The 13144-nt window shown below is 42.9% G+C and overlaps 1 protein-coding gene across 10 annotated transcripts in view; it reads left to right on the top strand.

Annotated features, from left to right (window-relative positions):
- Nucleotides 1-13144, top strand: part of LOC140458452 (protein mono-ADP-ribosyltransferase PARP6) — a 156668-nt gene that overhangs the window by 106196 nt on the left and 37328 nt on the right. For all 10 annotated transcript variants that reach the window (XM_072553052.1, XM_072553051.1, XM_072553050.1 and 7 more), the window contains 3 exons: nucleotides 3518-3613; nucleotides 5765-5857; nucleotides 10933-11058. In XM_072553052.1, the coding sequence (XP_072409153.1) occupies nucleotides 3518-3613; nucleotides 5765-5857; nucleotides 10933-11058 (315 nt within the window). The remainder of the gene's footprint in view (nucleotides 1-3517; nucleotides 3614-5764; nucleotides 5858-10932; nucleotides 11059-13144) is intronic.

The following is a 13144-nucleotide window of genomic DNA, read 5'->3' as shown; positions in this document are numbered from 1 at the left end:
TCAGCAAAAAATTCTCCACTCCTCTGTCTTAAATATATGACCCCTTATTCAGACTTTATGCCTTCTTCACCTAGATTGTCCGACAAGGGGAAACAAACTTTCCGCATCTACCCTGTCAGGCCCCATCAGAATTTTGGATGTTTCAATAAGGTCACCTTGGATTCTTCTAATTTCCAATGAGTATCGGCTCAAACTACTCAACCTCGCCTCATAGGACAGTCCCTCCATACTTGATATCAGACTGGTGAACGTTCTCCGGATTCCCACCAATGCCAGGATATTTTTCCTTAGATAAAGGACCTAAAACTGTCCACTGTATTCAGCTGTGGTTTGACTAGTGCCTTGTATAGTTTTAACAAAACCTCCCTATTTCTATAGAGGGCGGTGTGGTGCTAGAAAAACACAGCTGGTCAGGCAGCATCCAAAGAGCAGAGAATTGACTGTCAACCATAAGCTCTTCATAGACTTTCTCCCTATTTCTATACTCCATCCCCTTTGAAATAAAGGCCAACATCCCATTTGCACTCCCTATTACCCAATGAAGTTGAATGGGGACTGCTAAATCCCTCTGTTTAGTCATGGTGTAGAGATGCCAGTGTTGGACAGGGGTGGACAAAGTCAGAAGTCACACGACATCAGGTTATAGTCCAACAAGTTTATTTGAAATCACAAGTTTTCTGAGTGCTGCTCCTTTGTCACGGAGGGGCAGTGCTCTGAAAGTTCATGATCTCAAATAAACCTGTTGGACCATTACCTGATGTCATGTGACTTCTGACTTTGTCCCTCTGATTAGAACAGTCCATTATAATAATATGGTCTTTAGGCATGATGCTGGAGAAATTACCCAACCATCTCCATTCTAATCTGACTTGTGAAATATCCTATTCAAGATGACTGTTCTTTGGGCATCTTATGAGGAAGCTGTGTCCGCATTTTGAGCCTGTTATGAGGAAAGGAAGGACTCTTGGTCACAAAGAAAACAATTCAAAAATCAAAGTAGTAAAATCCTCAAGAATACAGTGAGTTTGTTGTGGGTAAATCAGCACAAGTTACGTTTAATTCAGCTACATATTCAGAAATCTCACAGACAATCAAATATTGAAGCAATAATTTATTTTTTATTGCATGTAGCTACCTAAATAAGACCCCCTCAAGTAAGCAAGTTAAGTTTCACTACCCAACTTGGCTATTTCTCAATTAATGATGGAATCATGGCCAAGACTTTACAAGCACTGTCTGTCTCTAGAAGCGTCTTTATGAAGTGTTCTTCGAAGTTCTGCTATTGACTAGTTTTGGTGTTGGATTCTTGTGCAATTTTCATTTTTTCAAGTTTGTGGTGTGACATTATTGATAATTCAATGGCTTCTTTCATTTCCAATATTTATTATTTTCCTGAGGACCTCACATCTGTAGCTTACCTTCTTATCAGAAGTAGCTCCTCTGTTCCTTTTACATTTGGAGTTAGCTGTCTGTTTAAAACACAGTCTTCGCTGCAATTAACTGTTTAAATTCTTCTGCAGGGCAATCCTTGTCCTTTGTGATAATACCACATCCAGTTTATTAAGCAATTTTGTTTCTGTAAACATGCCAAGACATGGCTCATTGCTTTCAGTCTCAGTGTTACAGCTTGTCTTTGATCCTTTCCTCTCAAGAAACCACTTACTCCAGACAGAGATATTTGCTGATTCTTCTGTGTATAACAGTTCATCTTTTGTTAGTTCATTCAATCAATGCATAGTTATTAAATCTGTGAAGTTTATATTGTCACAAGTTCAAGGTGTCAGTTGCAATGTGGTGATTGTGCAATTTATGCCATTGACTTTGGACATGCAAAGATGTTGCATTTAGCGCAAACATCTCCTGCCACACTCCAGATCGTGCTCGTTATAGATAGAAAACACTCTTAATAAAGTGTTGTACTACGGTTTCAGGACCCTGGAACAACCTCGAGATGATGTTGCATATCATGGAGTATAAATAGCACAGTCTGGGTGGAGTTTGAATGTTCTACAAGGCGAGTTGAAAGCACATTGACATGAACACAAGGAGAAGATAGATTAGTCCTTAACCAGTATCATGATAAATCAAGACCTGGTATACCTATGATTACCATGGATGACAATATTTACTACTAATGTGTAACAAATAGGTATTTGAAACCCTAATTCTGAAGACATTTCTTTATCCTCCCCTCAAATAATCTGTCTTGAACTCAAACTCATAATATGGCATCGAACCAAACATAACAGACAAAAAGGGGAAAACCAGCCATTTGACTGGGAGATTGAGATTTACAATTGCACTTAACATTCAGTAGTTCTTATAAATAACTTCAATTCTACTCAGTGAAAGTTCAGGAGTTATCAAAGTAAATATCACAGTTGTTCTTCAGACTAAACTATAGTTAGCTTTATATTTAGAACTTGGTAACGCTGCTCTAGCATGTATCTGCCTTAACTATATGGTAGGTATAGTGATTGTCACGAGGTCAGCCAGGTGGACCTCATAGAATAGGAGTTCCCTGACTGGGGCTGTTAACTTGGTCCAATCAGGGAGCCCTGACTGACTGATATAAACAGGAGAGTCGGGGGTTCTGCTCACGCTGTGTCAGTTCTATGCACGGGCAAATAAAGGGTGACTTGATGACGGGATACCAGTCTCCGTGGAGATATTTCAGACGCTGTTGTTTAAGTTTTAGTGCATTAGGAGAAAGGATTATTCTCATCACTGTGTGTGTGTCACAGCCTCTTTAATGCATTTGAAGAGAAAATGTTGAAAACATGTTGTGACATTTACAGATCGAAGCATTTCCCCATGTAACATCCGCCCTTTTAAATGTCAATGGGGACAAAATTCTTCCCTTTTAGCCCAGTTTGGGTGTCTTATCCACCTTCCCATTGCACATGACGTGAGAAACAAAGTCCAGAGAATGGCTCCTCCTGCTAACTGTTGCCTGTGGCGTTCCCTGCTCTGCCAAACGCACGTCGGATTTAATTGGGACTAATTTGATGTCTCTGTACTGCTCCCTGTGCAGCCAACTGTTCAAATCCCAAGAAAGTTTGACCAATTTACAACAATGCTTTGAGTGATCGATGGCCTGAGGTCACATTGGAACTCGGCTGTCATGTCGCTTTAGCTATGAATCACTTGTTTAGTGCTTCAGCTCAACCGATGCTGGAATGTAACCAGAAGTGATCGTCGATGTTTCCAGCATTGTACGGAAAACTACAAAAGGGAATTGGATACACATACAATGGTAAACTTTTCAGGGCTGTGGGAAAAGAGCATTGGTGGTGGAATTAACTGAATAACTCTCTCAAAGCCAAACCCAAATATAATTAGCTGAATGGCCTATTATCCTATTCCCCTTCCTCATGTATGTCTCCAATCTGTCCTGCAGCTGTGAAACACACACACATAGAATCCAGGCCATAATTCCCTTTCAAAGGAATGACAAGCTCACAAAGCCTCAACACGCTTAACTGTAGACATATTCATGTGTTTCTCACTGTTCTAGACCATGAAGTATGCAGAGCAGAGGATTCCCACTCTGAATGAATACTGTGTTGTCTGTGACGAGCAGCATGTCTTCCAGAACGGGTCAATGTTGAAGGTAAGCACAACTGTATCATCTTTGCAGTCAGGGGAACATGCCTTGGAATGTCATTTGCTTGAGTGGACACAGAATGGGATCATGGAACAGTGACCAATATTCCCATGCAACAACTTTGTAATCTTGGCTGGGTTACCAGGTCAAAGAATGACATTGCTACATCCAATGTTTGCCATTGTCTTTTAACAGGGGAGGATAAAATGAATGGGAGGTCATGATTTCAGAGATTACTCCAGGAAAACACTGGCCAAAACTCAGGAATTTGATGCAGGAAATGTTGTCAGATTTAAGCTTTTTTCTACTTTTTTCATTTCCAAAGTATTTCTCTACTTAAAAGTTTTTATATTCGGAGAACAGAGTTGAGGAGAAACTTCTTCACCCAGAGCGTGGTGGATATATGGAATGCTCTGCCCCAGAAGGCAGTGGAGACCATGTCACGAGATATTTTCAAGAAAGAGATGGATGGATCTCTTAAAGATAGTGGAATCAAGGGTGATGGGGATAACGCAGGAACAGGATACTGATTGTGGATGATCAGACATGATCATAATGACTGATGGTGCTGGTTCGAAGGGCCGAATGGCCTACTCCTGCACCTATTGTCTATTGTCTACAAATAAGTTCAAAAACAGCTTCTACCCTACTGTTATTAGACTTCTGAATGAACCTCTCAAATTTTAAACTGAATGTTGATCTCGTTGATTTATTTGTTCTGATTTGCGTGTCTTAGTAACAGTACCAAGAAAAGGTCTATCCAGCTTGGTTCTGAAATTTTCAATTGACTTCAAGAGCCAACAGTTTTCTGTATTCATGAACTCCTTTCCTGACAGGTCCTCCTCAATGCTCACTCAAATAACTAGCTGAACGTAGTCAGAAGCCAATCTTCCTGCATCTACTTTTCTTGATGTTATTAAAATCATGACAATAATCTAGCAATTGGTTCATCCCAGCCATCTGTACCTCAGTTCATTACTACTGAAGACCTTAGGGTACATAAATGTCAGGAGTTTGATCTGGACAAATTGTGTTAAACAAAAGACTTTGAATTTATAGAGCATTAAGACATGAGAGTGATCCAGGTACATAACTCTTTGAAGGTTGTACCATGTGGAAACAAGGTGGTTCAGAAGGCATTTAGCACACTTGCCTTCATTGGTCAGACCATTGATTATAGGAGGCCATGTTGAAGTTGTAAAAGATGTTGATGAGGCCTCTTCTGGAGTAATATGTCCAATTCTGGTCGCCCTGTTATAGAAAGGATATCATTAAGCCAGAGAGGGATCACGATGTTGATGGGAGTGCAGGGTTTGAGTTATAAGGAGAGGCTGGATAGGATGAGATGTATTTTTCACTGGAGAATAAGAGATTAAGGGGTGATCTCATAGAGGTTTATAAAATTATGAGGGGCATAGACAAGGTGAATAGCAAAGGTCTTTTCCCCAGGGTGGGGAATTTCAAGTCTCAGGGGAATATTTTTAAGGTGAGTGGAGAAAGATTTAAAAAGGTCGCGAGGGGCAACGTTTTTGCGGAGAGTAGTTTGTGTGTGGAATGAACTTCCAGAGGAAGTGGGTACAATTATTATGCTTAAAAGACATTTTGATAAATACATGAATAGAAAATGTTTGGAGGGATATGGCCAAGCGCAGGCAGGTGGGTCTGGTTTAGTTCGGGATTATAGTCGGCATGGGCTGGTTGGACCGAAGGGTCTGTTTCCGTGCTGTATGACTCTATGACTCTTGACTAGTTTTGGAGTGTGGTCACTATCGTAATGTAGGAAGCACATGGTTAGTACAAGGCAAGTTCTACAAATATCATGGTTTAGTGATCAAATAAACAGTTTCAGTTACATACTTGGAGAGGATCTTGGTCCGAAAACTGAATAGTGTTCTTGTTCTTTGGAGAAATAGTCTTTTACTGAGAGAGGGAAAACAGTGCAGCATTCCTTCAGTACTGCTTTGGGAAGGTCAACCTAGATTTTGTCGGGGAGTCTCTGGGGTGGGAGTTGAACTCTCAACCTCCTGGTGTTAGGATACTAACATTACACCTGGCTGAGATATAAGTGCATGAGGTCCTGATGTTTGTGTCACCTTTACCTGCTGCTTGAATTTCAGAGGCTTGACAATTTTCATTCTTTACTTCACTCTCGCCCAGCCTGCAGTTTGTACTCGGGAACTATGCGTTTTCTCATTCTACACATTGGGAGTGATGTCTGGAGCAGCAGAAGAAGTTGCCACTGGAGCAGAGGTAAGTAAGACAGGATTTGCCTGAAGCTAATCAACTTAACAACAACAACTTGTATTTGCTTGAGGACTTTAATATCTCAGGGTGCGACACATGAATATTAAAAAAATACAAGGTAATGTACTAAGCCACATAAACTATTTGATCAGATTTGGACATAGATGTGGCTTTTACATGTCCCACCTGAAGAATGTGAGATGGGAGGCAGAGAGGTGTAGGGAGAGAATTCCTGAAGCCTGGACGACAGAGGTTGTGGCCACCAATGGTGGAGTGATTAACACAGAGGATTCTGGAGAAACACAGCTGGTCTGACAGCATCCGTGGAGACAGAAACAGAGTTAGCGTTTTGAGTCCAATATGACTCAACAGTCAAGGCAGGCAGGAACCAGGTAGGACTAATAAATTAAACTGCATTTATTTCAATGCAAGGGGCCTAACAGGGAAGGCAGATGAACTGAGATGAACATAGGACTGGGATGTCATAGCAATTACGGAAACATGGCTCAGGGATGGGCAGGACTGGCAGCTGAATGTTCCAGGATACAAATGCTACAGGAAGGATAGAAAGGGAGGCAAAAAAGGAGGGGGAGTGGCATTTTTGTTAAGGGAGAGCATTACAGCTGTGCAAAGGGAGGATATTCCTGGAAATATATCGAGGGAAGTTATTTGGGTGGAACTGAGAAATAAGAAAGGGATGATCGCCTTATTGGGATTGTATTATAGACCTCCCAATAGTCAGAGGGAAATTGAGAAACAAACTTGTAAGGAGATCTCAGCTATCTGTAAGAATAATATGATGGTTATGGTAGAGGATTTTAACTTTCCAAACATCGACTGGGACTGCCATAGTGTTAAAGGTTTAGATGGAGAGGAATGTCTTAAGTGTGTACAAGACAATTTTCTGATTCAGTATGTGGATGTACCAACTAGAGAAGGTGCAAAACTTGACCTACTCTTGGGAAATAAGGCAGGGCAGGTGACTGAGGTGTCAGTGGGGGAGCACTTTGGGGCCAGCGACCATAATTCTATTCGTTTTAAAATAGTGATGGAAAAGGATAGACCAGATCTAAAAGTTGAAGTTCTAAACTGGAGAAAGGCCAATTTTGACAGTATTAGGCAAGAACTTTCAAAAGCTGATTGGAGGCAGATGTTCGCAGGTAAAGGGACAGCTGGAAAATGGGAAGCCTTCAGAAATGAGATAACAAGAATCCAGAGAAAGTATATTCCTGTCAGGGTGAAAGGGAAGGCTGGTAGGTATAGGGAATGCTGGATGACTAAAGAAATTGAGGGTTTGGTTAAGAAAAAGAAGGAAGCATATGTAAGGTACAGACAGGATAGATCGAGTGAATCCTTCGAAGAGTATAAAGAAAGTAGGAGTATACTTAAGAGGGAAATCAGGAGGGCAAAACGGGGACATGAGATAGCTTTGGCAAATAGAATTAAGAAGAATCCAAAGTGATTTTACAAATATATTAAGGACAAAAGGGTAACTAGGGAGAGAATAGGGCCCCTCAAAGATCAGCAAGGCGGCCTTTGTGTGGAGCCGCAGAAAATGGGTGAGATACTAAATGAATATTTTTTATCAGTATTTACTGTGGAAACGGATATGGAAGATATAAACTGTAGGGAAATAGATGGTGACATCTTGAAAAATGTCCAGATTACAGAGGAGGAAGTGCTGGATGTCTTGAAATGGTTAAAGGTGGATAAATCCCCAGGACCTGATCAGGTGTACCCGAGAACTCTGTGGGAAGCTAGAGAAGTGATTGCTGGGCCTCTTGCTGAGATATTTGTATCATCGATAGTCACAGGTGAAGTGCCAGAAGACTGGAGGTTGGCAAACGTGGTGCCACTGTTTAAGAAGGGTGGTAAGGACAAGCCAGGGAACTATAGACCAGTGAGCCTGACCTCAGTGGTGGGCAAGTTGTTGGAGGGAATCCTGAGGGACAGGATGTACATGTATTTGAAAAGGCAAGGACTGATTCGGGATAGTCAACATGGCTTTGTGCATGGGAAACCATGTCTCACAAACTTGATTGAGTTTCTTGATGAAGTAACAAAGAAGATTGATGAGGGCAGAGCAGTAGATGTGATCTATATGGATTTCAGTCAGGCGTTCGACAAGGTTCCCCATGGTAGACTGATTAGCAAGGTTAGATCTCATGGAATACAGGGAGAACTAGCCATTTGGATACAGAACTGGCTCAAAGGTAGAAGACAGAGGGTGGTGGTGGAGGATTGTTTTTCAGACTGGAGGCCTGTGACCAGTGGAATGCCACAAGGATCGGTGCTGGGCCCTCTACCTTTTGTCATTTACATAAATGATTTGGATGCGAGCATAAGAGGTACAGTTAGTAAGTTTGCAGATGACACCAAAATTGGAGGTGTAGTGGACAGCGAAGAGGGTTACCTCAGATTATAACAGGATCTTGACTAGATGGGCCAATGGGCTGAGAAGTGGCAGATGGAGTTTAATTCAGCTAAATGTGAGGTGCTGCATTTTGGGAAAGCACATCTTAGCAGCACTTATACACTTAATGGTAAGGTCCTAGGGAGTGTTGCTGAACAAAGAGACCTTGGAGTGCAGGTTCATAGCTCCTTGAAAGTGGAGTTGTAAGTGGATAGGATAGTGAAGAAGGCATTTGGTATACTTTCCTTTATTGGTCAAGAGTATTGAGTACAGGAGTTGGGAGGTCATGTTGCGGCTGTACAGGACATTGGTTCGGCCACTGTTGGAATATTGCGTGAAATTCTGGTCTCCTTCCTATCGGAAAGATATTGTGAAACTTGAAAGGGTTCAGAAACAATTTACAAGGATGTTACCAGGGTTGGAGGATCTGAGCTACAGGGAGAGGCTGAACAGGCTGGGGCTGTTTTCCCTGGAGCGTCGGAGACTGAGGGGTGACCTTATAGAGATTTACAAAATTATGAGGGGCATGGATAGGATAAATAGGCAAAGTCTTTTCCCTGGGTTGGGTAGTCCAGAACTAGAGGGCATAGGTTTAGGGTGAGAGGGGAAAGATATAAAAGAGACCTAAGGGGCAACATTTTCATGCAGAGGGTGGTATGTGTATGGAATGTGCTGCCAGAGGATGGTACAATTGCAACATTTAAGAGGCATTTGGATGTGTAAATGAATATGAAGGGTTTGGAAGGATATGGGCCGGGTGCTGGCAGGTGGGACTAGATTAGATTGGGATATCTGGTCGGCATGGACGGGTTGGACTGAAGGGTCAGTTTCCATGCTGTACATCTCTGAGTCTATGATTCCTCAGAACTTGACTTGGGGCTGGTGGTTACAGAGGCTGCACAGAAGGCCAGGCTCATGGGACTGAGGAGAAAGGTTTGGAATCCAAGCCAGAAGAATTTTGCAGAGTCAACTGACTTCAGGCCTTGAAAGGATTCATTTGAAATTGTATTTCCTTGTTAAGCATACTAGAAGTACGAGAATTTGGCATGGATTGGGTTGGGGTGTTGTTGGATTTGATGTGGATTTAAGTGAGTAGTCCTAAAGCAACATTAGTTGGGGGCAGCATTTAATTGGGTGAGGAGGTGGTGGGATGGGACATTCCTGTTTTCCCACCTTTGTCCTTATTTGGTCTGGGGGGTCCTGGTACTGCCAACTGAGCTGCCAGTTAATGCCCAGCATGGGCCTCACCATATTACTTCAGGGATATACTCAGCAGTGGGCAGACAATTCATCGTGCTGGATCAGCGGAAAGCAAAGCCTTTTGGGATTGCAGGTGATCTTCGAGGGAATTGCTACCTCGAAAGGATTTGCCTGATTGCGAGAGCTGGCCCTGGGAAATGGGGTGAAAGCTACCATCCTGCCCTTGTGGCTACACCTCCCTACAGCTCGAGCCTCGTAACTCCTAACTTGCCTTTACTTAGCTGTGGCCTTGACCATTCTCAACCTTGGAATGTACATTACTAGCAGTGGCCCAGTAAGTAGTAGAGGTAATATGGTGAGGCCACAATTGGAGTATTGTGTGCAGGTCTGGTCACCACATCGCAGGCAGGAAATAATTGTTCTGGAGAGAGTGCAGAGATGATTTACTGGCATGTTGCCAGGACTGGAGAATTGTAGCTACGAAGAGAGATTGGAGAGGTTGGGGTTGTTTTCCATGGAACAGAGAAGGCGGAGAGGTGACATGGTTGAGGTATACAATGCTGTGAGGGGTTGAGATACAGTAGATAGAAGGAGTTTGTTTCCCTTGGCAGAGAGTTCAAAAACCAAGGGTCATAGATTCAAGCTGAGTGGCAGAAAGATTAAAGGGGATTTTTTAACAGAGTGGGTGGTGAGTGACTGGAGTTTAGATTAGATTACTTACAGTGTGGAAACAGGCCCTTCGGCCCAACAAGTCCACACCGCCCCGCCGAAGCGCAACCCACCCATACCTCTACCCCTTACCTACACTACGGACAATTTAGGATGGCCAATTCACCTGACCGGCACATCTTTGGACTGTGGGAGGAAACTGGAGCACCCGGAGGAAACCCACGCAGACACGGGGAGAACGTGCAAACTCCACACAGTCAGTCACCTGAGGCGGGAATTGAACCCGGGTCTCTGGCGCTGTGAGGCAACAGTGCTAACCACTGTGCCACCGTGCCGCCCACGGTTAGTAGTGGAGGCAGAGACCCTACATTCTTTTTAAAAGGTACCTGGACATTAAGTGCTGTAAGCTGCAGGGCTATGGGCAGGAAGATGAGATTAGAAAGGGCATCCGCGTGTCATCAGGTCAGCGTGGACAAGAGGGGCTGTATGGTCCTCTCCTGTGCTGTATCCTTTCTATAGTTTGTAACCCAATTGCCTAAGAATTGCCTGATGGACATTGACTATAATTGGGAGAAAGACTCTCCTGCTCCTGGGATGCTGCCTGACCGGCTGTGTGTTTTCAGTGCCACACTATTTGACACTGAATATAACTGGTGAAGTGGGACTCCCACCAGCTCTCTCACAAGCAAAAATGTTACCTGTTGGCCATTACATATCACCTTTAGTATGGGATAGGGGCACCCCTTATGCCTTGCTTAATGCTGAGTTCAGGCAATAACAAAGGTTTTGTTTACTCTAGGTGGTGGACCTATTGGTCGCAATGTGTCGAGCTGCTCTGGAGTCTCCAAGGAAGAGCATTATATTTGAGCCTTACCCTTCTGTTGTGGACCCGAGTGATCCCAAAACCCTTGCGTTCAACCCCAAGGTGAGCTCTTACTAAACAGAAAAGCTTAACGCCACGCTGGAACCCCATAATTGCTGCTGATCCTATGCAATTGGGTGAAACCTTCTCATTCGTTTCACTTCTGTTTATCCTTCTCTTGCTGTAGGTTGGAGTCTTTAGAATTGTGCCCGTTCCAGAAAGATCTCTTTGATCACTTGTTTCATTCTGTCAACCCAGCATGTTTTTCTCTATTTCCCACCACTATTGGATTGATGTTGGAGTGGCATTTTGGCTCAGTGGTTCGCTACTGGTCCCTCACAGCACCAGGGAGTCAGGTTCAAATCCACATGTGGGTTTTTCGTCCGGTTGCTTTAGTTTCCTCCCTCAGCCCAAAGATATGCAGGTTATGGTGGGATTGGCCATGCTCAATTGCCCTTTGTGTCCAAGGATGTGCAGGCTAGGTGGACCAGCCATGGGGCTAATAGAGGGTTACAGGAATAGGGTGGGTGTGGATGGCATGCGTCGGTGTGACCTAATGACCTGCTTCCTCACTGTTGGGATTCTATGTTTCTAATTACAGATTTGAAGCAGTGTAGAAAAGGGTCATCCTGTAAGGGCACTGGCTGTTCAAATGAGCATTATGACTTAGTGTAATTCTCCAATCTTTCTCCCATAACCTTACAAATTGTTTCTCTTCAAATCATCATCCAACATTCTCTTAAGTACCTCAACTTAACCTGCCTCCAGGCAGTGCATCCCAGACTCTAACAATTCACTGAGTGAAAAAAATATTTTATCCTCATCACATTTGCTTCCTTGGTGAATTATTTCAAAGCTGTCCCCTTCTGTTATGAGTAGGAACAGTTTCTCCCTATCTGCTCTGTCCACACCCCTTGTGTTTTTCAAATCTTCCATCAAATCTCCTCTTAATCTTCTCCTCTCCAATGATAATAATCCCAACTGCTCCAATTTATCCTCATAACTGAAGCTGATAAAGCTGGAACCATTCCTGTAAATCTCCTGCACTCTCTCTAGTGCGTTTCTACCCTTAATCTAATGTGTCACCCATAACTGTACACAATACCCCAGCCGAGGTCTAATTAGTGTTTTATTAAAGTTCTGCAAAGCCTCCATGTGGCCTAAATATTAAAAAAAAGGACCTTTTTCATAGAACCCAATTTAGTGACAGCAGGTAATTTGGATGGCAAGTAGAATATTGGCCTTTGTTTCAAGGGGAATGGGGTATAAACGTAAGGAGGTCTTGCTATGACTTTCCAGACTTGATGTTGCTGTGTGAGACATTCTCTCCACTGGGCTATGCTGGCACTTGAGGCAATTCAAAAAAGATTCACCAGATTGATTCCTAGTTTGAAGGTCTTGTATTCTGAAGGAAGGAGGAACAATTTGAGCCAATACTCATTTGAGTTTATGAGAATGGAAGGAGATTTTGTTGATATATGTAGGTTTCTGAGGGGCACGACAGGATAGATACTGGGAACATGTTTCCCTCTGATGGAATCTAGAACCAAGAGGTATGGTGCAAAAACAAGGGGTGTCATAATTCAGACCACTAGCTATAGGAGCAGCCCATTGAGAGGAGTGGAGAGTGCAGTGCTGGAAAAGCACAGCAGGTCAGGCAGCATCCGAGGAGCAGCCCATTGGAGCATCCTTCACCATTTGATCGTGGGCTGATATGTTTATGGTGATGAGGAGGAATTTCATCTCTGAAGTTTGTGAATTTTTCAAATTCGCTGTCCAAAGATAAACTGTGCAAGCTGAACTATTGAATGTATTCAAGAAAAGACAGACATTTAAATCAGGTGCAAGTTTTACAAACAACAAGTTAGTAAGTGGAGTTAAGATCACAATCTGATTGGCTATGGTCTTATTGATGGCAGATCAGGCTTGAACAGCTATCCTGCTCCTAACTCTTCCAATCTAGGTTTTTCAAGAGTTGGCTTTTCAATAAGGCGTAGCTTTAAATTATACAATTAAACTATAAAATATGGCACTTTAATACATTCCTGAAAAAAGACAGATTTTGTTAAAGCATCTCACCGAGAGAAGAGGCAACATAAAGGGAAACATTACTACTGAATGAGAAGAGTGTTCGTATGGTTGGCAAGTG

The sequence above is a fragment of the Chiloscyllium punctatum genome, chromosome 33 (assembly GCF_047496795.1).
Source record: "Chiloscyllium punctatum isolate Juve2018m chromosome 33, sChiPun1.3, whole genome shotgun sequence".
Taxonomy (NCBI): domain Eukaryota; kingdom Metazoa; phylum Chordata; class Chondrichthyes; order Orectolobiformes; family Hemiscylliidae; genus Chiloscyllium; species Chiloscyllium punctatum.
Note: the sequence above shows the minus strand (reverse complement) of the source record. Positions and strands in the feature narration are given on the sequence as shown.